At 47.6% G+C, this 26790-nt stretch overlaps 1 protein-coding gene across 3 annotated transcripts in view; it reads right to left on the bottom strand.

The window, feature by feature from the left end:
- The window catches only part of LOC140392662 (pleckstrin homology domain-containing family G member 5-like), a 337052-nt gene extending 310688 nt beyond the window's left edge, over positions 1-26364 (bottom strand). The window contains exon 1 of one of the 3 annotated variants that reach the window (XM_072478154.1): positions 25446-26364. In XM_072478154.1, the coding sequence (XP_072334255.1) occupies positions 25446-25518 (73 nt within the window). In that variant the 5' untranslated portion in view covers positions 25519-26364. The remainder of the gene's footprint in view (positions 1-25445) is intronic. The other 2 variants (XM_072478158.1, XM_072478155.1) reach the window with 2 other exon arrangements.
- Between the last annotated feature and the right edge of the window lie 426 nt (positions 26365-26790).

The following is a 26790-nucleotide window of genomic DNA, read 5'->3' as shown; positions in this document are numbered from 1 at the left end:
CTCGGCATCTCTCTTTAAGGTCAGGTACTTCCGTTCAATCCGATCACAAAGCCTCTTGTAATTCTCCAACACAGCAGCAGTGGTTAACACAGCCTTCAGGCAGTCAAATGCCTGTTGACACTTAGCTGTCCACTGAAATTTGCTACGCTTCTTCAGCAAGTCCATCAGGGGAGCAACCACGCTGCTAAAATTCAGCACAAATTTTTGGTAAAATCCACTTATGCCAAAAAATTGCATTATTTCCCTTTGTGTTGAGGGTATTGGAAACTCCCCAATAACCTTTGTTTTGGCATCCCGTTGGGACCATTTGTCCCTGTCCAACTGTAATGCCAAGGAACGTGACTTGGGCTTTTCCAAATTCACTTTTGGCTAGGTTTACCACCAAACCAGTGTCCTGAAGTCGATCAAATAATCCATCAGATGCTTCAAATGTTCTTTCCATGTCTGACTAAAAATCACCAGATCGTTTATGTATACCGCGCAATTGGGTAATTCTGAAATGACTTTGTTAGTTAACTATTGAAATGTGGCTGGGGTGTTTTTCATGCCAAATGGCATAACTTTGAATTGGTATATACCATCTGGAGTCATAGAATCATAGAATTTACAGTGCAGAAGGAGGCCATTCGGCCCATCGAGTCTGCACCGGCTCTTGGAAAGAGTCACAAAAGCTGAAATCTCCTTCGCCCTTTTGGATAAAGGTACCAGCCAGTAACCTTTAAGTAAATCCAGTTTGGAGATAAAAGCTGATTGTCCCACCTTCTCAGTGCAGTCTCCAAGTGTGGGATAGGATAACAGTCTGTTCTTGTAACTGCATTAACGTTTCTATAGTCCACACACAATCGTTGCGTACCGTTTGGTTTCGGTGCCATCACTATGGGTGAGCTCCATTGGCTGCAACCCACTTCAATTATGCCATTTTTAAGCATACTTTCAATTTCTTTTTGAACCTGTACCAATTTTATCGGGTTAAGTCTATACGGATGTTGTTTAATTGGAACAGCATATCCCACATCTACATCATGTATAGCCATTTTAGTACGTCCCAACTTATCTCCACCAACTTGCCCATTTGATATTAATAACTTTCAGGTCAGTTCAGTTTTCCTCTGGAAGGTAACTCAACAATTTATCCCAATCTTTAAGAACATCCTCATTATCCAATTTAATTTGAGGAATGTCAAATTCAGAGTCATCTAGATTTGGTTCTTCGTTTTGAGTTAGAATCACTAAAACCTCCTCCTTTTGCTCTCCTTCCCTTTCAAAATACCTTTTAAGCATATTCACATGACACACTCGGTGAGTTTTCCTTCTATCTGGAGGTCTTACCACATAATTCACCTCACTTAATTTCCTTTCAATCTGATAAGGTCCACAAAACCTTGCTTTTAAAGGGTCACCTACCACTGGTAACAATACTAAAACTTTATCTCCACTGGAAAAAGTACAAACTTTTGCTTTCTTGTCCGTTACCCATTTCAACACATGCTGTGCAACTTTTAAAGTTGTCTATCCAATTTACGTGCTCTATTTAATTGTTCCCTAAAATTTGACACGTAATCCAATAATGACATTTCAGACTGCTCACTCACCAATTTCTCCTCAATCAATTTAAATGGTCCTCACCTCATGACCAAAACTTAGTTCAAAAGGACTGAATTTAGTTGACTCATTAGGTGCAGCCCTAATTGCAAATAGTATGAATGAAATTCCTTTATCCCAATCCTCTGGATAATCTTGGCAATAAGCCCTCAACATTGTCTTTAACATCTGATGCCACCGTTCTAATGCTCCCTGTGATTCTGGATGGTACGCAATTGATTTAAATTGTTTTACTCCTAAGCTATCCATAACTTCTTTGAATAACCTTGAAGTAAAATTTGATCCTTGATCCGATTGTATTTCTGTGGGTAGTCCATATCTAGTAAAGAATTTAAGTAACTCCTCCACAATCTTTTTAGCTGTAATACTGCGTACTGGAATGGGCTCTGGAAACCTAGTAGACATATCCATTATAGTCAAAAGTTATTGATTCCCACTTTTCGTTTCAGAAAGCGGTCCCATGCAATCAAATAACTCCCTTGTAAAAGGCTCATCAAATGCTGGAATGGGTATTAAGGGCGCTGGTTTTATCACCGCTTGAGGCTTCCCTGTCACTTGACATGTGTGGCATGATTGACAAATGTAACTACATCTTTATGTAGTTCAGGCCAATACAAATGTTTTTGCAATTTAGCTTGAGTTTTCCTTACTCCCAAATGACCTCCTACTGGTACCTCATGTGCTACTCGCAACACCTCCTTTCTATACCCTACCGGCAATACCACTTGATGAACTTCTGCCCACTTTTCATCCACTTGCATTGTCTCCATTTTCTCATTAAGACATCATTTTAAATGTAATAACATTCTGGTATACACAGATTCCTCTTCCGTGTATGCTCTCTGATACATCCGTTTAATTTTTAATTTTAATTTAACCTTTTATTGTCACAGTAATGAAGTTACTGTGAAAAGCCCCTGGTCGCCACGTTCCAGCGCCTGTTTGGGTAAGCTGGTATGGGAATTGAACCCGCGCTGCTGGCCTTGTTCTGCATCACAAACCAGCTGTCTAGCCCACTGAGCTAAACCAGCCTGAACTAAAAATATCCGCCTCATCCTCCACCTGTTCTTGTTCTTTTCCAACCATCTGATCAAAAATCATTTCTGATAATTGAACTTCAACTTTATCTTCACTCTTTGATTTCTCCTCTTGTCTTAACCTGTGACTTTGTGACCTTGTTACTACACAATCCGGAAAAATCCCAGGATATATATCCTTCAACAATTCAGTTGTTTGATTTTCCACTGGCTTATCAACCACATTAGGCATCACGCCCACCTGCGATCCATCTATATCATTACTCAAAATAAACTGTATTCCTGGACAAGATAGTTTCTCTATCACTCCTACTACCACTTCACCATTCTTCACTGGACTTTCCAACGTTACCGTATATAATGGAACACTACTCTTCTCAGCCTGAATTCCACATATTACCACTTGTTCTGGCAATATTCCTCCCAAACTCCTTAACTCCCACCTCTTACCATCAAAGATTGACTAGCTCCTGTATCTCTTAAAATTCTGACTTCTTTACCTACTCCTCCTGGTACACATGAGTAAACTTCACACACACAAGTAAATTCTTTAAAGAGGCACCTTCTTATCAATCACCTCTTGATCAGTCTGTACAATCTTCTGCACCTCCTTCGCTTCAATTGGGCTTTCCTTTGCTACTTTAACAAACCCTTATCCTGTTTTACCACATCAGCCTTCCCAGTGCTTTTCTTCAACCACCAACACTGACTTTACATGGCCTAGTTTATTACAGTGAAAACATTTGAAACTTTTCATTTCTCTTCCACCCTCCTGGATTTCTTTTTTAATCTGAGCTACACTCTATTTATTATCTCCCATCAGATCACCTCTACCTTTACCACTTGAGTATTTCTCTTTTCCCCAGTTTCTATCCCTCACAGGCTGAAACTGATGTCAGAAATCAAACTTTGATTTATGAACTAATTTATGATCATCGGCCATTTCTGCTGCTAATCTTGCAGTTTTATGCCTCTGCTCTTCCACATGAGTTCACACTACATCAGGAATTGAATTTTTAAACTCCTCCAAAATTATTTCTCTAAGAGCTAGGGGTTGGTTTAGCACAATGGGCTAAACAGCTGACTTGTAATGCAGAACGAGGCCAGCAGCGTGGGTTCAATTCCCATACTGGCCTCCCCGAACAGGCGCCGGAATGTGGCGACTAGGGGCTTTCCATTGTAACTTCATTGAAGCATACTTGTGACAATAAGTGATTATTAGTATTATTAGTATTAGAGCTTCATACGTTTGGTCTATTTTCAAAGCCCTTATCCACCTATCAAAATTACTCTGATCCTTTCAAGCTGCATGTATGTTTGACCAGGTTCTTTCTTTAAATTTCTAAACCTTTGTCTGGAGGTTTCAGGCACTAGTTCATATGCACCTAAGATGGATTTTTCCACATCCTCTGATAGTGATGCAAACACTTCACTAGCTCTACCTACCAACTTTATTTGAATCAGTAATACCCACACACGTCTTGTGGCCATTCCATTTGTTTAGCTACCTTCTTAAATGAAATGAAAAAGGCTTCTACATCCTTCTCAGCAAACCTTTGCAATGCTTGGACATATTTAAATAGATCCCCACCAGGCCTTCGACTATGACGCTCTTTCTCACTATCTTCAATCTGTACGTTTCTCTTTACATCCGCCAATTTTAACTGACTGTCACGTTTCATGGCCATTTTCTGAAGTTCAGTCTGTCTCTTTTTCCATTTCTTCTCTCGCTTTTTCTTTTTCTCTCGCTTTTTGTTCTGCTAGGGCTATTCTGTTTTCCCTTTCTTCCCTCGTTTCATACTCAAGCTGCTTTAATTCTTTTTCATGTTCAAGCTGCTTATCTGTAATTGAGTTCTTGCCATTTCCAATGATTCTGACTGTGTCTCAGACAATTTTAAATGCTCAGCTACCGCTGCAATTACCTCTACTTTTCGTATTTTAACAGGCAATGTTTAAAAAAAAATTTAGAATATCCAATTCATTTTTTCCAATTAAGGGACAATTCAGCGTGGCCAATCCACCTAGCCTGCACATCTTTGGGTTGTGGGGGCGAAACCCATGCAAACACGGGGAGAACGCGCAAACTCCACACGGACAATGACCCAGAGCCAGGATCGAACCTGGGACCTCGGCGCCGTGTGGCAGCAGGGCTAACCCACTGCATCACCGTGCTGCCATTTATCAGGCAATGTTAACTGCAATGTTTTTGCCAAATCGAAAAGCCTTTTTTTAGTCTCTGTTTGCAAGGTGCTGCGTGTGACCTTCTCCAGTCCCAAAAACGTCTGAGCTCCTGGAGGAGCCATTGTCCACAACACAATCCCTACTTAAACTGGAATACACCACCTGAAAAGCAAACACAAATATGCTCATCCCTCACTGTCTAAGTTCACTAAGCCAACCCAATCACGAAAGATAGACTTTTATCCCAGATGAGCCCCCAATTTGTTATGGGCCAGGTTTTAGAAAATTCCAAATTGTATCATGGAGTTCACCTGACCTACAATTGTTTATTGATTTTGGTTATGGTGAGCACAAAGGCCTGCCTTTCAGGTGCTATTCAACAGAGGCCGTAAGCACTTTTAATCAAAAACAAAGATTATTCTATGAATTTAGTTAACATTTTAATAAACACACACAGTAAGCATTTTTATCACCTACAAATATAAATACGCCACACAGCTACAGTACTCTATGTATAACCCTTAATAAAGTTCCCCCTTCTGCTGCACTGGCCGAAAGGGAATGGGACACAGAAGAGGTGGCCGGGACAGAGGTCCCCCGATTGGGGGCCTGGAGGGTGAGGGAGACGCGGACACGGGACTGGCCCAGAAAAGGAGATGGTTAGTCGGCGGGGGGAAAGGGAAGTGAGAGCCCCTCCAATCCGGCTGATAACGTGGAACGTGAGGGGCCTGAACGGACCGGTGAAGAGGGCTCGAGTGTTCGCGCACTTGAAGGGACTGAAGGTAGACATGGCTATGCTCCAAAAGACATACCTGAAGGTGGCGGACCAGGTTAGGTTAAGAAGGGGATGGGTAGGACAGGTATTTTACTCGGGACTGGACGCGAAAAACAGAGGGGTGGCAATTCTGGTGGGAAAACATGTGTCATTTGAGGCCAAGACTATCGTAGTGGACAATGGAGGGATACGTGATGGTGAGTGGTAGGTTGCAAGGGACGTGGGTGGTGTTGGTAAATGTATACGCCCCGAACTGGGATGATGCTGGATTTATGAAGCGCATGTTGGGGCGCATCCCGGACCTGGAGGTAGGAGGACTGATAATGGGAGGGGACTTTAATACAGTGCTGGATCCAGCACTAGACCGCTCCAGATCAAGGACGGGAAACAGGCCGGCGGCGGCCAGGGTGCTCAGGGGGTTTATGGACCAGATGGGGGGAGTGGACCCATGGAGGTTTGCAAGACCGCAGGCCAGGGAATTTTCTTTCTTCTCCCATGTGCACAAGGCATACTCCCGCATAGACTTCTTTGTGCTGGGCAGGGCGCTCATCCACAGGGTGGAGGGGACGGAGTATTCGGCCATAGTCGTTTCGGACCATGCCCCGCATTGGGTGGAAGTGGGGCTGGGAGAGGAGAGGGACCAACGCCCGCTGTGGCGTTTGGATGTGGGACTGTTGGTAGATGAGGTGGTGTGTGGTAAGGTAAGGGGGTGTATTGAAAGGTACCTGGAGGGCAACGACAACGGGGAGGTGCGAGTGGGGGTAGTATGGGAGGCGTTGAAGGCGGTGATCAGGAGAGAGCTAATCTCCACCAGGGCTCATAGGGAGAAGACAGAGGGTAGGGAGAGGTTAGTGGGGGAGATTTTGCGAGTGGACAGGAGATACGCAGAGGCCCCGGAGGAAAGATTACTTGGGGAAAGGCGACGGCTCCAGACGGAGTTTGACCTGTTGACCACGGGGAAGGCGGAGGCACAGTGGAGGAAGGCGCAGGGGGCGACCTACGAGTATGGGGAAAAGGCCAGTCGGATGCTGGCACACCAGCTCCGTAAGAGGGTGGCAGCAAGGGAAATAGGGGGAGTCAAAGATGGTGGGGGAGCCATGGCCCAGAGTGCAACGGAAATAAACAAGGTATTCAAGGCCTTCTATGAAGAGCTGTACAGATTCCAGCCCCCAGGATTCCTGGACCAACTGCGGTTCCCGAGGGTGGAGGAGCAAGAGGTGGCTGGTTTGGGGGCACCAATCGGGTTGGAGGAGCTGAGTAAGGGTTTGGGGAGCATGCAGGTGGGGAAGGCCCCGGGGCCGGACGGGTTCCCGGTGGAGTTCTATAGAAAGTATGCGGACCTGTTGGCCCCGCTACTAGTGAGGACCTTTAACGAGGCAAGAGAGGAGGGGACCCTGCCCCCGACAATGTCGGAGGTGACAATTTCCTTGATTCTGAAGCGAGACAAGAACCCACTGCAATGTGGATCGTACAGGCCGATTTCGCTCCTTAATGTGGACGCTAAGCTATTGGCAAAAGTGCTGGCCACGAGGATTGAGGACTGTGTCCCGGGGGTGATACAGGAGGACCAGACGGGATTTGTAAAGGGCAGGCAATTAAATAAGAATGTGCGGCGGCTCTTAAACGTGATAATGATGCCATCGGAGGAGGGAGAGGCGGAGATAGTGGCAACCATGGACGCGGAAAAGGCCTTTGACCGAGTAGAGTGGGAGTACCTCTGGGAGATGTTGCGTAGGTTTGGGTTCGGGGGAGGGTTTATTAGCTGGGTTAAGCTCCTTTACAGCACCCCGTTGGCAAGTGTGGTGACGAACCGACGGAGGTCGGAGTACTTTCGGCTGTACCGAGGAACGAGGCAGAGGTGCCCTCTGTCCCACCTGTTGTTTGCATTGGCGATCGAACCTTGGCCATATCACTGAGGGAGTCTAATAAATGGAGGGGGGTGGTCCGCGGAGAAGAGCATCGGGTGTCGCTATACGCGGACGACCTGCTGCTGTACGTGGCGGACCCAATGGAGGGGATGGTGGAGGTCATGCAGACTTTGAGGGAGTTTGGGGAGTTCTCGGGCTATAAGCTCAATGTAGGGAAGAGCGAGCTTTTTGTACTACAGGCAGGGGACCAAGAAAGAGGGATAGGGGACCTACCGCTGATGAGGGCGGAGTGGAGTTTTTGGTATCTAGGGATCCAGATAGCCAGGAGCTGGGGGGTCCTACACAAACTGAATCTGACGAGGTTGGTGGACCAAATGGAGGTGGACTTCAAAAGATGGGACATGTTGCCGCTCTCGTTGGCGGGTAGAGTGCAGTCGGTAAAAATGGTGGTCCTTCCGAGGTTTTTGTTTGTGTTCCAGTGCCTCCCCATCGTGATCACCAAGGGCTTTTTCAAGAGAGTAGGTGGGAGTATTATGGGATTTGTGTGGGCGAACAAAACCCCGAGGGTAAGGAGAGGGTTCCTGGAACGCAGTAGGGACCGAGGAGGGCTGGCGCTGCCAAACCTAGGGAGCTACTACTGGGCAGCAAACATGGCGATGATCTGTAAGGGGGTTATGGAGGGAGAGGGAGCGGCATGGAAGAGGATGGAGATGGCGTCCTGCAAAGGAACGAGCTTGGGGGCGCTGGTGACGGCACCGCTGCCGCTCTCGCCATCAAAGTACTGTAGCGCACAAAGACTCACGAAAGACGAATAGAGATGAAGTCGATGAGGCTTTATTAAGCGTGACTTGTTCCCCGCAGTTCAGTAACAGGCTGGCCTGCGGGGGAGAACTCCTGGTTCTTATACTCCGCCTTCAGGGCGGAGCTAGAGGTCAACAGCCAACCAGGACCCGGGATCTGTCAGCCAATGACATCACGGCTTCACCGTCCCACATGACCCCTAATGCATACTACCACATTCACCCCTTGTTAAAAATGAACCCGGCGGGGTGGTGCTTCGCATGGTGGTAGGGGTTTACAAGGCTGGTCCTGGGAGGAAAACTTTTGCATGTCATCACTGTATGTACAGGGTTTTTTTTTTTGTTTGCACTATTTACAGTAGTCGTAAGGGGGAAAAGAAAAAAAGTTCTCGTTAAAGTCCACAACATTGTAGTGTTACATCGATGCCACGAGTCGGTCGGGCGGTCTGGTCGTCCTTGTCGATCGCCTCGGCCCCGGTGGTGGTGCTTGTTCCAGTGTTGTCGTCTCCGGGAGCCTTACGGTTTCTGCTTCAGCTTCACTTCTGGTCGGACCTGGGAGGAGGACCGATCCTCCCGGGAAGGGGGCGGTGGCGGGGTGCGCCGGTGGCAGGGAGGGGGTGATTGGTGTCGGGGGGGGTGTGCGTGTTGCCAGCGGGCGCCAGATCTCGCAGGGAGACCGTGTCCTGTCGGCCGTCGGGGTACTCCACGTAAGCGTACTGTGGGTTCGCGTGGAGGAGGTGAACCCTCTCGACCAACGGGTCCGACTTATGCGCCCGCACATGTTTTCGGAGCAAGATGGGTCCTGGGACCGCCAGCCAGGTCGGCAGCGACGTTCCAGAGGAGGACTTCCTGGGGAAGACAAGGAGGCGCTCATGAGGCGTTTGATTAGTGCTAGTACACAGTAGCGACCGGATGGAGTGGAGAGCGTCCGGGAGGACCTCCTGCCACCGTGAAACTGGGAGGTCCCTGGACCGTAGGGCCAGTAGGATGGTCTTCCAGACCGTGCCGTTCTCCCTCTCTACTTGCCCGTTCCCCCGGGGGTTGTAGCTGGTCGTCCTGCTCGAGGCCATACCCTTGCTGAGCAGGAACTGGCGCAGCTCGTCACTCATGAAGGAGGACCCCCTGTCGCTGTGGACGTATGCGGGGCAACCGAACAGTGTGAATATGGTGTTAAGGGCTTTAATGACTGTGGCCGCTGTCATGTCAGGGCAGGGGATGGCGAAGGGGAAACGGGAGTACTCGTCCACCACATTCAGGAAGTATGTGTTGCGGTCGGTGGAGGGGAGGGGCCCTTTGAAATCCAGACTAAGGCGTTCAAAGGGACGGGAAGCCTTGATCAGGTGCGCACCATCCGGCCTGAAAAAGTGCGGTTTGCACTCTGCGCAGATGTGGCAGTTCCTTGTGACTGTACGGACCTCCTCCACAGAGTAGGGGAGGTTGCGGGACTTTATAAAGTGGTAGAACCGAGTGACCCCCGGGTGGCAGAGGTCCTCGTGGAGGGTTTGGCGGCGGTTAATTTGTGCGTTGGCACATGTGCCGCGGGATAGGGCATTGGACGGCTCGTTCAGCTTTCCGGGACGGTACAGGATCTCATAGTTGAAGGTGGAGAGCTCGATCCTCCACCTTAAGATCTTGTCGTTTTTAATTTTGCCCCGCTGTGCATTATCGAACATGAAGGCTACCGACCGTTGGTCCGTGAGGAGAGTGAATCTCCTGCCGGCCAGGTAATGCCTCCAATGTCGCACAGCTTCCACTCTGGCTTGGGCTTCCTTTTCCACTGAGGAGTGGCGGATTTCTGAAGCGTGGAGGGTTCGGGAGAAAAAAGCCACGGGTCTGCCCGCTTGGTTAAGGGTGGCCGCTAGAGCTACATCGGAGGCGTCGCTCTCGACCTGGAAGGGGAGGGACTCGTCGATGGCGCGCATCGTGGCCTTTGCGATATCCGCTTTGATGCGGCTGAAGGCCTGGCAAGCCTCTGTCGACAGAGGGAAGGTCGTGGTCTGTATTAGGGGGCGGGCCTTGTCTGCGTACTGGGGGACCCACTGCGCGTAATATGAAAAGAACCCCAGGCAGCGTTTTAGGGCTTTTGAGCAGTGAGGGAGGGGAAATTCCATGAGGGGGCGCAGGCGTTCGGGGCCTATTATCCCATTGCGCACTACATATCCCAAGATGGCTAGCCGGTTTGTGCTAAAAACGCACTTGTCCTCGTTGTATGTGAGGTTCAAGGCTTTAGCTGTCTGGAGGAATTTTTGGAAGTTGGCGTCGTGGTCCTGCTGATCGTGGCCGCAGATGGTTACGTTGTTGAGATACGGGAACGTGGCCTGCAACCCGTGTTGATCAACCATTCAGTCCATCTCTCGTTGGAAGACCGAGACCCCGTTTGTGACGCCAAATGGGACCCTTAGGAAGTGGTATAATCGCCCGTCTGCCTCGAAGGCTGTGTACTTGCGGTCACTTGGGCGGATGGGGAGCTGATGGTAGGCGGACTTGAGGTCCACGGTGGAGAAGACCTTATATTGGGCAATCCAATTGACCATGTCGGATATGCGGGGGAGAGGGTACGCATCTAGTTGTGTGTACCTGATGATGGTCTGGCTATAGTCTATGACCATCCTTTGCTTCTCCCCTGTCTTTACTACTACCACCTGTGCTCTCCAGGGACTATTACTGGCTTGGATTATGCCTTCCTTCAGTAGCCGCTGGACTTCGGACCGAATGAATGTCCGGTCCTGGGCGCTGTACCGTCTGCTCCTCGTGGCGACGGGTTTGCAATCCGGGGTGAGGTTTGCAAACAAGGATGGGGGCTCAACCTTGAGGGTTGCGAGGCCGCAGATAGTGAGTGGGGGTATTGGGCCGCCGAATTGGAAGGTTAGGCTCTGCAGATTGCACTGGAAGTCTAATCCCAGTAATGTGGGCGCGCAGAGTTGGGGAAGGACGTAGAGCCTGTAGTTTTTAAACTCCCTCCCTTGCACCGTTAGGGTCACTATGCAGAAGCCTTTAATCTGTACGGAGTGGGATCCTGCAGCTAGGGAAATCTTTTGCGCACTGGGACGGGTGGTCAAAAAACAGCGTCTTACCGTGTCGGGGTGGATGAAGCTTTCTGTGCTCCCGGAGTCGAGCAGGCATGGTGTCTCGTGCCCGTTTATCAGCACCGTTGTTGTCGTCGTCTGGAGCGTCCGGGGCCGTGCTTGGTCCAGCGTCATTGAGGCCAGACGTGATCGTAGTGCTTGAGCGTCTTCCTCGAACCCCGTGGAGCCGTCGACACTGGGGTCCGTTGTTGCCGTCCAAGATGGCGGCGGGGTGAACAAAATGGCCACCCCCATGCATCGCACATGGCTGGGGGGGTCACAAGATGGTGGCGGGGGTGGACAAAATGGCCGCCCCCATGCGTCGCACAGGTCTGGGGGGTCCCAAGATGGCGGCGCCCCTCCTCCCCTCGTGCTGGCCGGGACCCAAAATGGCGGCGCCTGCGGGTCGCACATGGGGCGCTGGGGGGGTTGGGGAGCGTTAGAAACGCACGGGGCTCCCTCATCTCTGGGGACAGCGGTGGCCGGGACCCAAAATGGTTGCGCCTGCGGGTCGTACATGGGGCGCTGGGGGGGGGGGGGGGGGGGGTGTTGGGGAGCGTTAGAAACGCGCAGGACTCCTTGTTCTCCGGGGACAGCGGCGACCTCCTGGGACCGGCACACAGCCGCGAAATGGCCCTTTTCCCCGCAGCTCTTACAAATCGCTGCGCGGGCCGGGCAGCACTGCCGGAGGTGTTTCGCCTGGCCGCAGAAATAGCAGCGGGCTCCCCCGGGACGACTTGGCGTCTGAACCGCACAAGCCTGTGGGGTGGGGGGGGTTGTCGCGACGGGGGTCCACGGAGCCCAAGGGGCTGCCGCGCGGTCGGGGCCGTAGGCGCGGGCGTTTCGCGCGGCCACATCCAGGGAGGCTGCAAGGGCCCGTGCCTCTGAGAGTCCTACTCTTTTTCTAAAAGTCTTTGGCGGATTTGGGAAGAGTTCATACCAGCCACAAAAGCATCGCGCATTAACATGTCCGTGTGTTCAATCGCGTTTACCGGCGGGCAGCTGCAGGCCCGTCCCAAAATTAGCAGCGCGGCGTAGAATTCATCTATCGATTCTCCGGGACTTTGCCGTCTCGTTGCGAGTTGGTAGCGTGCGTAGATCTGGTTCACTGGGCGAACATAGATGCTCTTTAGTGCTGCGAACGCCGTCTGGAAATCCTCTGCGTCTTTGATGAGAGGGAAAATTTCCGGGCTTACCCTCGAGTGCAGGACCTGTAGTTTCTGGTCTTCTGTGACCCGGCCGGGGGCCGTTCTGAGGTAGGCTTCGAAACAAGTCTGCCAGTGTTTGAAAACTGCTGCTGAGTTCACTGCGTGGGGGCTGATCCTCAGGCATTCCGGGATGATCCTGAGCTCCATAGTCCTTTAAGCACGCTTAATAAATTGTAGCGCACAAAGACTCACGAGAGACGAATAGAGATGAAGTCGATGAGGCTTTATTAAGCGTGACTTGTTCCCCGCAGTTCAGTAACAGACTGGCCTGCGGGGAAGAACACCTGGTTCTTATACTTCGCCTTCAGGGCGGAGCTAGAGGTCAACAGCCAACCAGGACCCGGGATCTGTCAGCCAATGACATCACGGCTTCACAGTCCCACATGACCCCGAATGCATACTACCACAAGTACACCACAAGCCCGGTGGTGGCGGCAATGTTAAGGATCTGGGGCCAGTGGAGACGGCATAGGGGTGCAGTGGGAGCCTCGGTGTGGTCCCCGATCAGGGGTAACCACCGGTTTGTCCCGGGGAAGATGGACGGGGGGTTCCAGGGCTGGCACCGGGCGGGGATTAGAAGAATGGGGGACCTGTTCATCGACGGGACATTTGCGAGCCTAGGGGCACTGGAGGAGAAGTTTGAGCTACCCCCGGGAAATGCATTCAGATATATGCAGGTGAGGGCTTTTGTGAGGCGACAGGTCAGGGAATTCCCGCTGCTCCCGACACAGGAAATTCAAGACAGGGTGATCTCGGGTGTATGGGTCGGGGAGGGCAAGGTTTCGGCAATACACCAAGAGATGAAAGAGGGGGAAGCGCTAGCAGAAGAGTTGAAGGGTAAATGGGAGGAGGAGCTGGGGGAGGAGATCGAGGAAGGTTTGTGGGCTGACGCCCTCGGTAGGGTTAATTCCTCCTCCTCATGTGCCAGGCTCAGCCTGATACGATTTAAGGTGGTTCACAGAGAGCACCTGACGGGGGCGAGGTTGAGTAGGTTCTTTGGGGTAGAGGACAGATGCGGAAGATGTTCAGGGAGCCCGGCGAACCATGTCCACATGTTCTGGACATGTCCAGCACTGGAGGGGTTCTGGAGAGGAGTGGCGGGAGCAATATCTCAGGTGGTGAAAGTCCGGGTCAAGCCAAGCTGGGGGCTAGCAATATTTGGAGTAGTGGACGAGCCGGGAGTGCAGGAGGCGAAAGAGGCTGGCATTCTGCCCTTTGTGTCCCTGGTAGCCCGGCGAAGGATCTTGCTAATGTGGAAGGAGGCGGAGCCCCCTAGCGTGGAGGGCTGGACAAACGACATGGCTGGGTTCATAAAGTTGGAGAGGATTAAGTTTGCCTTAAGGGGGTCTGCGCAGGGGTTCTACAGGCGGTGGCAACCGTTCCTAGACTACCTCGCGGAGCGTTAGACGAAGGTCGGTCAGCAGCAGCAGCAACGCTGGGGGGGGGGGGGAAAACGAGAGATTGCTTGAGGGGACGGATGAGCGGGGGATAACGTGGAGACATGGAGGGTGGGGGAAACTGGCATGAATGGGCGAGAGCCAGTGTATAAAGCTATGTAAATATATCATCTTACCATGTATATATCTTGCTCAGGGCGATTTCGTGTTATTTTGTTACCGGGGGGGGGGGGGGGGGGCGGTTATTGTTTGTAAGGGGAAAACATTGTTTTGTTTTGTTAAAAAACTTTAATAAATATATTTTTAAAAAATAATAAAGTTCCCCCTTAAGCTGTTCGAATTTAATAACAAGATCCCATAAACCAGAACACCCTTTTCAAAGTGTGGCCCAGCACACAGCACTCAAGACCTGGTTTGGATGCTCTTGTGTCCTTTCCAAAACAGGTTTGAATTTCTTCCAGAAAACAATTATTTCTTTTCAAGTTATCAAGCAGTCAGGAATCAGCTTTTAAAATCTAGATGGAGGAAAAAAAAATCTTCTTTCAACCTGTGCAGTACAAGACCAGTTTGAACTCAAAGTGAAAGTAAAACTCAGAGCCACAGCCAAGCTCCCAACTCAAAAAAAGTAAAAACTCAGAGCCACAGCCCAGCTCCACCCACAGAATGACATTACTGAAGCCATGTGATATGACAAATCATTTCTTAAAGGGACACTCCCATGACAATATCCAGATCCAGGGTGGCACCCAGCAACATCTTCACAAACCTCGCATCATCTCAGTTGGGGCCATATATGCTCGCCAGTGCCACCAACCACCCCACTAGTGCCCCCTTCATTATCACGTAGCTGTCCCCCGATCTGCCACCTCCTCCATCTGAAACCTCACACTTTTACCCACCAATACCACTACCTCCATACCCTATCGAACCCCGAGTGGAACACCTGACTCACCCAACCCTTCCTTAGCCCCGCCTGATCCTTCACCCTCAGATGGGGCTCCTGCAGCATCACCACGTCAACCTTTAAGCTCTTCAAATGTGTAAAAACCCTTGCTCTCTTCACCGGTCCCTTTAACCCCCTCACGTTCCACGTCACTATTCTGACCAGGGGCCTCTCACCCCCCCCCCTCTTATTCACCATCATCATAACCCCGGGCCCTGCCCCGCCCATCCTTTTGTTGCTGTCAAACCCCTCCACCCCCACCCCCCCAGAATCCCCCAATCTACTGCCTCTTGCAAACACCTCTCCCAGTATCCATCCCCTCCCCCCACCTTTCACACCTCCTAGGCCCATCAAAACCTGGTCGACCAGGTTCCAATTACACCCTCCCTTCCCTTTGACATGAAACTTAGAAGGACAAATTATAACTGCCCTTGAAGGCTCATTTGCTCTTGACTTAGGCCTGAGCAACCGATGTGCCCTGTCCAGCTCATATCAGGTGGGTTCTTCCCCACGACCCCAACAGCTCTGCCAACATCTTCACAAAGTACTCGTTTGGCCTCGGCCCTCCATCCCCTCAGGCAGGCCCACAATCCGTGCGTTTTGCCGCAGCAACCCGTTCTCCAGGTTGTCCACCATGGCTCGGGTAGCCTCCACCACCCTCCGCAGCTCCTCACCCACCGAGGTGAACTGGTCATTATGCTGCGACAGAGCCTCCTCCACCTCCTTCAACCTCTCTCCTTACTCCCGTACCTCGGCCAATGTCTGACACTGACACCTCCACCAGGGCAATTGCCTCCTCTACACACTCCTTCATCACAGCCATCATCTCCCTCCACAGCACCTCCATATGTTTGGTGAACTGTCTCTCAAATTCTCCTGCTCTCACCTCAGTCAGAGTTTCCACTGTGAGGGGAGCAGTTCCTCCCAGAGATCCTGTCTTCACCATCTTTCTTCCTGCCGCACTCACCCATTCACTTGAGGGCAGTCTTACGCTCTCTCCCGTCTTTCCAGTGCCCTTCTTCTGGGCCTTCAACATCTCCCACCTTCCTTATACGTTCCTGCACCAGCTCACTCAAGAACTGCCCTGAAACCAGACATTAAAGTCCAAAAACCAGAGCCTCCAGCAGGAGCCACCCAATGTGCGGCCTCCACCTACATGCCGTCACCGGAAGTTCCCTTATTTTCTTTGTATCTAACTTAGGCTGTGCCTGCTCTGGAAATGCTAAATGCGATAGGTTAAAGGGAGCTTTGCGTATTTCTTCCCAGTGCTCTCCTGCTTGGAAGTATCTATGTAGAGGTTGTTTTACTCTTTCTAACCTGGGCTGTGCCTACCTTGGGAATGCCTGATGGGTTAGGTTAGGGGGAGCTTTATTCTCTATCCAACCTGTGATTCTACCTGCTCAAGGCATATTTGATGGTCAGCGTAGATAGATTTTCTCTGTAACTAACCTGAGCTGTACCTGCCCTGGGAGTTTTTGATGAGACAATGTGGCGTAAACTCTAACATTTGCGATCTACATTTGTATTAGGAGTAAGAGTTGGCCACTTGGCCCCACCAACCTGCTCCGTCTTTCAATAGAATCATGGCTGATCTGATTTTTATGGTTGCCCCACATTCCTGTCTACCTTCAATGACCCTTCCCCCCCCTTGCTAATTAAGAATTATCTAGCTCTGCCTTAAAAATATTCATGATTCTGCTTCGACTGCCTTTTGAGAAACCATCCACTGGTTCCCGTTTATCCACAGCACATGAGACTCCTTCAGAGAACTCCAATAAATTGGTTAAATATGATTTCCCTTTCACAGAACCATATTCTGCCTGATTGCCTTGAATTTTTCCAAGTGTCCTGCTATAACATTTTTAATTAAGGCTTCTAACATTTTCCCTGTGACAGATGGTTGGGTAATTGGCCTGTGGTGCCCTGCTTTCTGTCTCCCTCCTTCTTTGAATAAAGGAATTACATTTGCTATCTTACAATCTAATGGAACCGTGTAATTTTGGAAAATTAAAACCAATGCATCAACTATCTCATTCACCACTTCTTTCAAGATCATAGGATGAAGTCCACCTGGATCCAGAGATTTGCCAGCCTGCAGACCCAACAACTTAACTCAATATCACTTCCCTGGTGATAGTACTTTCCTGAGTTCTTCCCTCCCTTCCATTTGCTGATTTCCAGCTACTTCTGGGATATTATTTATGTCCTCTACAGTGAAGATCAATGCAAAATACCTATTTAGTTCACGTGCCATAGTCCTGATTTCCATGATCAATTCGCTAGATGCACTTTCTATTGGACCAATGTTTAGTTTTTTTTCACTCTTTTCTTATTTAAATATCTATAGAAACTCTTGCTATTCATCCTTTTATTACTAGCAAGTTACTTCCCAAATTGTTTCTCCCTCGTCAATTTTTTTGTTATTCTTTGATGTTCTTTATTTTCTTTCTAATCTTCTAACCTGACACACGTATTGCTCAAATATATGCTTCTTCTTTAATTTTAATACTGTCTCATTAGAATGTGTCTATTCTGAAATATCCCTTTAAATGTCTGCCACTGAATCTCTATCACTCTATCTTAAGCACATTTGCCAGTTCACTCCAGCTGTCTCCACTCTCATGCCCTCATAATTGTCCCAATTTAAGTTTAAAATACTAGTCTTTGATGCACTCTTCTCTCCCTCAAACTGAATGTAAAATTCAATCATATTATGATCGTTGCTACCTAAGGGTGTCTTCACTATGAGGTTATCAATTAATCCTATCTCATTGCACAATACCAGGTCGAGTAGAGCCTGCCATCTGGTTGGCTCCAGAATGTGCTGTTCTAAGAAACTACCCTGGAAACTTTCTACGAACTCTTCACCGACGCTACTTTTGTCCATCTGATTTTTCCAATCTATATTGTAGATTAAAATCCCCCATGATCATCCCTGTACCTTTCTGATAAGCTGCCATTATCTTTTCTTTCATACTCTGTCCTAACGTGCAGTTACAGTTAGGGGTATCTGTACTCCACTGTCACAAGTGACTTTCTTTTCAATTAAGGGGCAGTTTAGCGTGGCCAATCCACCGACCCTGCACATCTTTGGGTTGTGGGGCTGAAACTTACGCAGACACAGGGAGAATGTGCAAACTCCACACGGACAGTGACCTAGGGCCGGGATCGAACCAGAGTCCTCGATGCCGTGAGGCAGAAGGCAGAAGTGCCCATCCCACAAGTGACTACTTGCCGATATCATTCCTCATCTCAACCCAAACTGCTTCTACATCCTGGTCCTCCCTCTCTAATGTGCGAATACCATCATTAATTAAGAGGGACCTTTAGCTTGCTGTCCCTCCTAAATGTCACATACCCTTCCATATTCAAGTCCTAATGTATGTCATTCTGTAGCCATGTCTCTGTAATAGCTATCATTTCGTTTTGCACTATCAGTTCATTTGTTTTGTTTTTTCAACTTGGACCTTGCCAATGTCCTGTGTTTCTCAAAAGAGAAAATTGTTTTGGACACATAAGAACTGAGGTTTTTTTTTGAACTGCTGCAGTGCGGCAGACAAATTGAGGAAACAGATCTCAGTGCCAAATCCAAGCAGCACGATCACTCAACCTGATGCAAGTGTTTTTTCCCTTTTTTGGGAGGAGTATGAGGGAGGTAGAATGACTTCACTGTCTGGTTAGCTTAGCCTTCCGCTGCTCGTATTATTTTCTGTTTCTTCTGAGCCTCAAGTCCAATTTCTTTTGGCTGGGGAAGTTTGGGTTTGCGTCAGATGAGGCTCATAATAAACAGGAAAGAAATACCTGAGCAAAAAAATTCCAGAAGGTGTTAACCCAGTCAGAGGAACCATCCATTGCCAGGAACTCTGACCAGATCATGCTGGGGCTGAAAATCCTAAGGAACAGGGCTCAGGCTCCTTGCCTGCCTGAGCCCCTTCCCTTCCAAACACTCAAGCAACTCTTTGCACACAGGTAGGGACTTGCGCTCGGCAGTGAATGCAGGACAGTCGAAGTATGGTTAAAGACTCAGTGGCTGAGAGATTGGTACAATCTGTCTTTTTCAAAAATTGCTGGTCAAGGAGAAAAGCCACTCACCTTGCCCGTCTTAGATACTGCCAGATTTACAACCCCCCACCCCACCCATGGTATCTGCTAGCTGTGCTTGCTGTAACAGGTTGATAGAAATTACAACTCCACTTCTGCAAAAAGTACAAACAACAAGGATTAACCTCTGCAGCATTGCTAATGCCGTATTTCCTATTGATTTCACTGGGCTGGGGCATCACCAAGACAAGATTTAAAATGTAGAGATAGGCACAGGTTTTCAAGATGAAAAGCTTGATGGGGATCAAAGATGATTCCTTGAATTCTTCATAATTTCTTTAGCCGTAGGGTTGTATTAAAGGAAAATAGTAACAAGAATCACCGTACAAGAATTAATGGAGATGAGATTTGATTGGCCAGATATATCATTTCACTAAAACCACCCCATTCCAAAGGGGAAAAGGCTCTTGTCATTATGCAGGGCTCAGTGTAAACACTGAGGTTGCCATTCAGCCTCTTGAGTCATTACACAGGAAAAAAAAGAGGCCATTTGGCCCTGGAGCCTGTTGCCAGGACAGGCCATTCAGCCCCTTGAACCTGCTGTGCATGACCAAGAGGAGATCATTCAGCTTCTTGAGCCTGTTACAGAGGACCAAGGGGTTATTCAGCACATCGGGCTTGGCGGAGGCGGCAAATCAGTTCCTGAAGCTTGTTACATAGGAACACAACAAGGCCAATCAGTTTAAGCTTGTTCTTTTAATTAAGCTAGATCATGGCTGATTTGCACATCAACCCCATTTACCCAACTTTGCACCATATCCTTGGATACCCTTACTTTTTTTTAAATAAAGTTAAGAGTACCCAATTCATTTTTCCAATTAAGGGGCAATTTAGCGTGGCCAATCCACCTAGCTTGCACATCTTTTGGGTTGTGGGGGCGAAACCCACGCAAAGAGGGGTGAATGTGCAAACTCCACTCAGACAGTGACCCAGAGCCGGGATTGAACCTGGTACCTCGGCGCCGTGAGGCAGCAGGGCTAACCCGCTGCGCCACCGTGCTGCCCCCCGAATACCCTAACAAAATTCCATTGATCTCAGTCTTGAAAATTCCCAACTGAAACCGGCATCAAGTCTTTTGGAGAGAGTTTCAGATTTTTACTGACCATTGTGGAAGAACCACTTCCTTACTTTGTTCCTAAATGGCTTAAATTGTGTCCCCTTGTTCTGGAACCCCCACAAGATTAAATTGTTTCTTTGTATCTAACTTGTTGGCTCACTTATCATTCAAAATGCCTAAATTGGATCACCCCGTAAGTTTTTAAACTCAAATAAATACAAGGGAAGTTTATGCAATCTGGACTCATAATTTAACTCTCTTAGCTCTAGTATAATTCTGGGGAACCTGCGCTGTACCAACTCCAAAGCCAATACATTTTCCCTTAGGCGTGGTGCCCAAAATTGGATGCAGTTCTATAAATAAATGTACAGTCCAGAGCAGGTTGGATGGAAATTAACCTTACTGCTAACAGGCCATTCAAATAAAATCTTTGTTGCATATTGGCAAATGTTATTCCTTCAGCTGGGTGTCCTGTTTCTGCGTTGGGAAAGTCATAGGTGGAATGTTAAGGTGACTAACGTTCCATAGCAGCCAACAGCACGCACTGTGTAGACAACCCGGAAACGCTCCGTTCCAAATAGCTTCTCCCCTTTTCCGAAAACAGGAAGGAGTGTGGCCTGGATGTAAAGTAGAGCAATTTTGCCCAATATGTTAGCCACATCTGACTAATTCAGAATCCAGATGTGGCTAATTACATTTCTGATTAGTAAATACAATGAGTAATAGATTCCTTTGTTGAGCATGTGATCGTGATGTCCATATTTGCAAAGCGTGCATGTGTGAACTATAACCGTTTAGTGCATTTGTTGGTAAAATAGTGTGATAAAAAGCAGTGTTTTGAGAGTGTTTTTTGATTATTGTGAATTAGTTACTTCTTTGGTTATTGACTGATGGTAATATCCACATGTGAAATAGATTTAGCTGTATTGTGTGAGACGCATGTCATACTTAAATTAGTGCATGTGGCTACACCTGTGGTTTGTTAGAGATTTGTATTGTACAATACTGAACGATTGTGTACTTAGGTATAAAAATGAAAATGCTGGAAATATTCAGCAGGGCAGGCAGCACCTGTGAAGAGAGAAACAGAGTTTAATGTTTCAGGTGAATAACTGTTAACATTAACTGTTTCTGTTAAGGTGAGGGATCAAGCTTGGGTAGATGAAGCAAACCAAGGGGTAGAGTCAAGGCAGGACAACAAAATAATACAATGGGAAGCCAAGATCTGAGAATGGTAGGAAGGGAGAGAGAGAGAAAAAAAATCTAAGAATACACTTACAGTCAAGACCGTGATCTATCGGCTGCTTCTGCCGGAATCAGGGCAGGATGTGGCTGGTAGAAGCCTCCCCTGGGATTCCCAACGGCGGTTACGCCTCGCAAGATCATGATCCCGCCCACGATGAAGGGACCCAGTCTTGCACGGTTAAGTGAGTTTAGAAACTCACTTAGCTGTGGTGATGCCGGAACAATCTGCCACCTGGCATCTACAAGGAGACCCCAAGCAGGCGTCGTTCTGTACTGGTCCCCACAAACTGGAACCAGGCGGAACTGTACCTGGGGGTCACCCAGGCGATCGGCGGGCCCCGGGTGGTTGGCCTCCAGGCATGGTGGCACCCTGGCACCGCTGGTGGCACCCGGGCATTGTTGGTGCCAGCCTGGCACACTGGCAGTGCCAGCTGGGCACCCTGACAGAGCCATCCATGGGTACTGTCAGGGTGTCAGGATGGCAGTGGCAATGTGTCAAGCTGGCATTGTGCCCACACAAGGGGTGCCCTGCCCATATGAGTTGGGGTGCAGGGGTCCCAGAGGACCCCCTTAACAGGTGAGTTGGGGCGTTGGGCAGATCCAGGGTTGCATCAGGGGTTCAAGCTGCCATTGAAAATTGGCACCCCGATCTCTTCCTGCACTGAGGAGCTCTGCTCGTCAGAGTTCTTCAGCACAGGAAATTATGCTAAGTGCGGCCTTGGGGAGAGGGGGGGGGGGGGGGTTTACCCACTAGGGCGCGAAAACAAGACAGAGTGCCTTTAGATAGCGGGTCGTTCCCGGCACTTAACAGACTCTCTCTCTTATTTTGGTTAGGCTGCACCCTCGATATTACAGAGAAAAAAAAAGTCAGAACTTAAAAAAAATTAAATTTAGAGTACCCAATTATTTATTTTTTCCAATTAAGGGGCAACGTAGAGTGGCCAATCCACCTAACCTGCACATCTTTGGGTTGTGGGGTGAAACCCATGCAGACACGGGGAGAATGCGCAAACTCCACAAGGACAGTGACCCAGGGCCGGGATTCGAAGCCGGGCCCTCAGCGCCGCAATCCCAGTGCTAACCACTGCGCCACGTGCCGCCCCAAAAAAAGTCAGAACTAAAGGCTCTGTATCGAATGGGAGTAGCATTCAGAACAAATTAAATGAATTGATAGCACACATTGAAGAAAATAAATATGATCTAATAGGCACTATGGAGATATTGCTGCAGGATGACAAGGATTGGGTCCTGAATATTGAAGGGTACATTGAAGAATATTAAGAAGCTAGGGGAAGGTGGAGGGGTAGCACTATTAATCAAGAATGGCATTGGTGCAATAGTTAGTGATGATTTTGGTTCAGGAGATCAGAATGTAGAATCCGTTTGAGTGGAGATGAGGAATAATAGGTGAAATAAGTCATTAGTGGAGTGGTCTACATGCCCCTAGCAGTAACCACAATGTAGGACAATATATAGAAGAAGAAATATTGGGTGCGTGTGTAAAGGAATGGTAATACTCATAGATGATTTCAATCTACATATAAACTGGAAAAATAAGATAGGCAGTAAAAGCCTGGATGAGGAGTTTGTAGAACGCTTTTGAGATAGTTTCAACCTCAAAATAAAGGCACTCCACCAAGCAGCGACCACAATATGACTGAATGTTACATTCATTTTGAAAGAGAAAAATGGGCCCCAAGTCTAGTATTTCACATTTAAATAAGGGCAACTATGTGAGAATGCAAAGTTGACCTAGACGAAGTGAACTGGAATACTTGGCTAGAGGATCAATAAAGAGAGAATCAGTGGCAGACATTTAAGTCCATATTTCAGAATACGTATATTCCTGCTACAAAGAAACATTCTAAGGAGAGGACCTACATCCGTGGCTAACTAAAGGAGTTAAAGAAAGTATCAAACTTCAGGAAAAACATATAACTACACAAAGATGAGTGGCAGGTCATGATTGGTCAGAATATAAATAGTGGCAGAGAATGACTGGTTAATCAGGAGAAAGAAATTGAGAGGAAGCTAACTAGAAATGTAAAAATTGATGGCAAGAGTTTCTACAGGTATTTTAAAAGGCTAAGAGTAAGTAAAGTGAGTGTTGGTCCTCTAGAGAGTGATAAGAGGGAGTTAATAGTAGATAATAAGGAAATGGTGGATGAAATGAACAAATATTTTGCTTCTGTCTTCCCTATTGAAGATACAAAAATATTCCAGTAATAGCTGAAATCAGGAGGTGGAAGGGAGAGAGAAACGTAGTGAAATTACAATCACTAAGGAAGTGGTACTGTGCAAATTGATGGAGTTATAGGCTGACAAGACTCCGGGAAACAGGTCTATAGCAAGAAAGGACCCTACCACCCATTGCGTCTGGTCAAAAACAATCACTTAACTATTCCAATCCCTCTGATCCTTGTGCTTCCCAATGTCCTGCCTTTCACCATATGTTCCCTCGCCTTGTTTGTTCTGCCCAAGTGCATCACCTCACACTTATCCGGATTGAATTCCATTTGCCACAGATCATCCCATCTGACCAGCGCGTCCGTACCCTCCTGTAATCTAAGGCTATCCTCCTCACTATTTTCAGATCATCTGTGAATTTACTGATCAACGCTCCTACATTCTAAACTATTTATATAATGCACAAACAGCAAGGGCCCCAACACACTGATCCCTCCGGGACCCCACTGAATACAGGCTTCCAGTCAGAAAAACACCATTTGACCATCACCCTCCAATTTCTGCCATTCTTCACCTCCCTGATTTCTATCCCCACATCATTCCTCGCACTACTGAACACCGACCCAAAGTATTAATTTAGAACCCTACGTACGTCCTTCGACAAAATTACCACTGTGGTCTTTAATGGGCTCTACTCTTTCCCTAGTTATTCTCTTGCCCTTAATGTACTTGTAAAACAATTTAGGGTTTTCTTTTATTTTACCTGCCAGTATCCTTTCATGTCCCCTTTTTGCTCTCCCAAATTCCTTTTTAAGTTTCCCCTTGCACATTTTATGTGCCTCTAGGGCGCCTGCTGTTTTGAGCCCTCGATGTATGCCATAAGCCTCCATTTTTCTCTTTACCCAATGCGGTATATCGTTTGATATAATAATCTTTATTAGTGTCACAAGTAGGCTTACATTAACACTGCAATGAAGTTACTGTGAAAATCCCCTAGTCGCCACACTTCGGCGCCTGTTCGGGTACACTGGTAGCAGTGATTAGCACTATTGCTTAACAGCGCCAGGGATACAGATTCGATTCCCGGCTTGGGTCACTATCTGTGCGGAGTCTGCACGTTCTCCCCATGTCTGTTTGGGTTTCCTCCGGTTGCTCGTTTCCTCCCACAAGTCCCAAAGACGTGCTTGTTAGGTGAATTGTCCCTCGATATTCAGGGTTCACTGGATTTGTTGGTCCCACTCTTTTTCTTCATTGGAACATGTTGGACTGTAACTCTCCATATTTCCTTCTTTAATGTATTCCACTATTCTGTCACAGACTTATCGTCCACTCTGGCCAAATCATATGTTCCCCCAGTTTAGAACTTTGATTTCAGACCCATTCTTGTCTCTTTCCATAACGATCTGAATCTAATGGTGTTATGGTCGTTCTATGCAAAATGCTCTCCCACAGATACTTCAACCACTTGCCTGGCTTAGTTACCTAAAATTTAATCTCGGACTGCCCTCTCTCGTGCTGTTCATCTTAGAAATCATCTGGAACCTCATCAGTAGCCTCCTTGATAGAAGGGATAAAAAAAATAACAGACTCGGGTGTCCTAATCCAACAATAATGTATAAACATACCGTTATTATACTGCCCAATTACAAGTGCAGCAATACCTAGGTTCAGGTAAAGGGATATCTTCATTGCATGTTTAGAATCAAAGAACCTTACAGCACTGAATGAAGCCATTTGGCTTTTGCCTGGTTCTTTGAAAAAGCTATCAAGTTTGTCCCACTCCTTCCCATATCCCTAGGAATTTCTCCTTTTCAAATACATATTCAATCAATTTTTAAAGTTTCTATTGAATTCACTCTCACCATCTTTTTATTCTACATCAGAACAGCTTGCTGCATACATCAATTTTTCATTCCCCCATCTCCGTTCTGGTAAACACCAACACTGCTACATTACCAGAGATTAATTGTAGTACTTACTTGGCTGCATTCGGAGGCGCAGGTTAAGCCAGTTTCGAGGTGGGGATCCATATTTAGAGAGGACAGAGTTCATGGTCAATTCTGCAGGCAATGCCACCTGAAGCCAAGTACTGATGTCCAAATGCCAGCTGGACAGAGTGTTATAATAACTTCCTCGCCACACATCAACCCAAAACAAGCTTCAAAACGAGGACCAAATTCTTCTCATTGAGCTTCTCTGGGTCAGTCCTATTTCACTCAGTTTTCTCTGTATTGCTGTGTCTCTCTCATTTGGTTCCTGTCTCACTTTGTCATTACCCTTTTTGTCTTTTTCATTTTGTTGCTCTCACTCTCTTTTTGCTCCTTTCTAACCTACCTGTATGCCACTCTTAATCACCGTTTATATTTGCTTTTTCTGTTTTCAGTTTTGCTCGGCTCTTTTTTTCATTCATCCACTTTTTTCCCTTTCATCTAATTTTCCTGTACTCTTCTTTTCTCACTGCACCTTTTTTCTCTCTGCGTCGGTTCTCCTTGTTCCATCATTCCTTTTGTCACTCCCTTTTTCTGTTGTTTCTTTTCTTGCCCTTTCTTTCTCCACACCTCCCCTTTTCTGCACTGTGCTCCTTTTTCTCGTCACACTTAAGACCGTTTCACTGAAGTCAAACCTTCCGATATCTGATCACAATTCAGAAAGTTCAATCTGTTCAGCATCACCCATATGATGCCCATCACCATGGCAGCAAGAGTTTTCACATCCCAGCAGTACCATTCTGCACACTGAACTCCGTCTTTCTGTGAAGACCCTGAAATTCGTCTGTGTGCTACACAACTGCCGTGTCCTTCTCCTCTGACCAGACTGCAGATTAATTTCCTCTCTAATATCTGTTTACCTTTACGGGGTCTGTCTGAAGGAGCCCAAATATTTCACAGATGGAATTTTCTCCCCAGCCACAAACATGCGGTGCCCATATTTATTTTCTGCCACTGTGCAGTCCGATTCCTGTGCCAAGTTCTTCTGCAGCAGCCAGGATCAGCATATGGAGATGATTAAATCGGCTGAAGCTCAGTCTCTTAAAAAGGCAGCATAAAGGTTTCCAGGAGATTATCCTGCATTTTTGAGCTCTAAAGCTCAATGATTTTCTGCAAAGTTTTCTGATTAAATAAAATCCAAAGCAATCTTACCAGTTCACTCTTGAATCATTTTGTTATGAAGTATTTCAAAAATTCTGTAACTTGAAAAGATACTTCCAAGAGTTTTGTTTTTGAAAAGTATGCTTTTAACAAAGAGTTTCCTGTGGATTGAAGCTCATTACATCTGCAAAACAGCAAAGGCAGCTAAATCATTGAGCTGGTCTGATATTTGAGC

The sequence above is a fragment of the Scyliorhinus torazame genome, chromosome 16, assembly GCF_047496885.1.
Source record: "Scyliorhinus torazame isolate Kashiwa2021f chromosome 16, sScyTor2.1, whole genome shotgun sequence".
Classification (NCBI taxonomy): Eukaryota; Metazoa; Chordata; class Chondrichthyes; order Carcharhiniformes; family Scyliorhinidae; genus Scyliorhinus; species Scyliorhinus torazame.
Note: the sequence above shows the minus strand (reverse complement) of the source record. Positions and strands in the feature narration are given on the sequence as shown.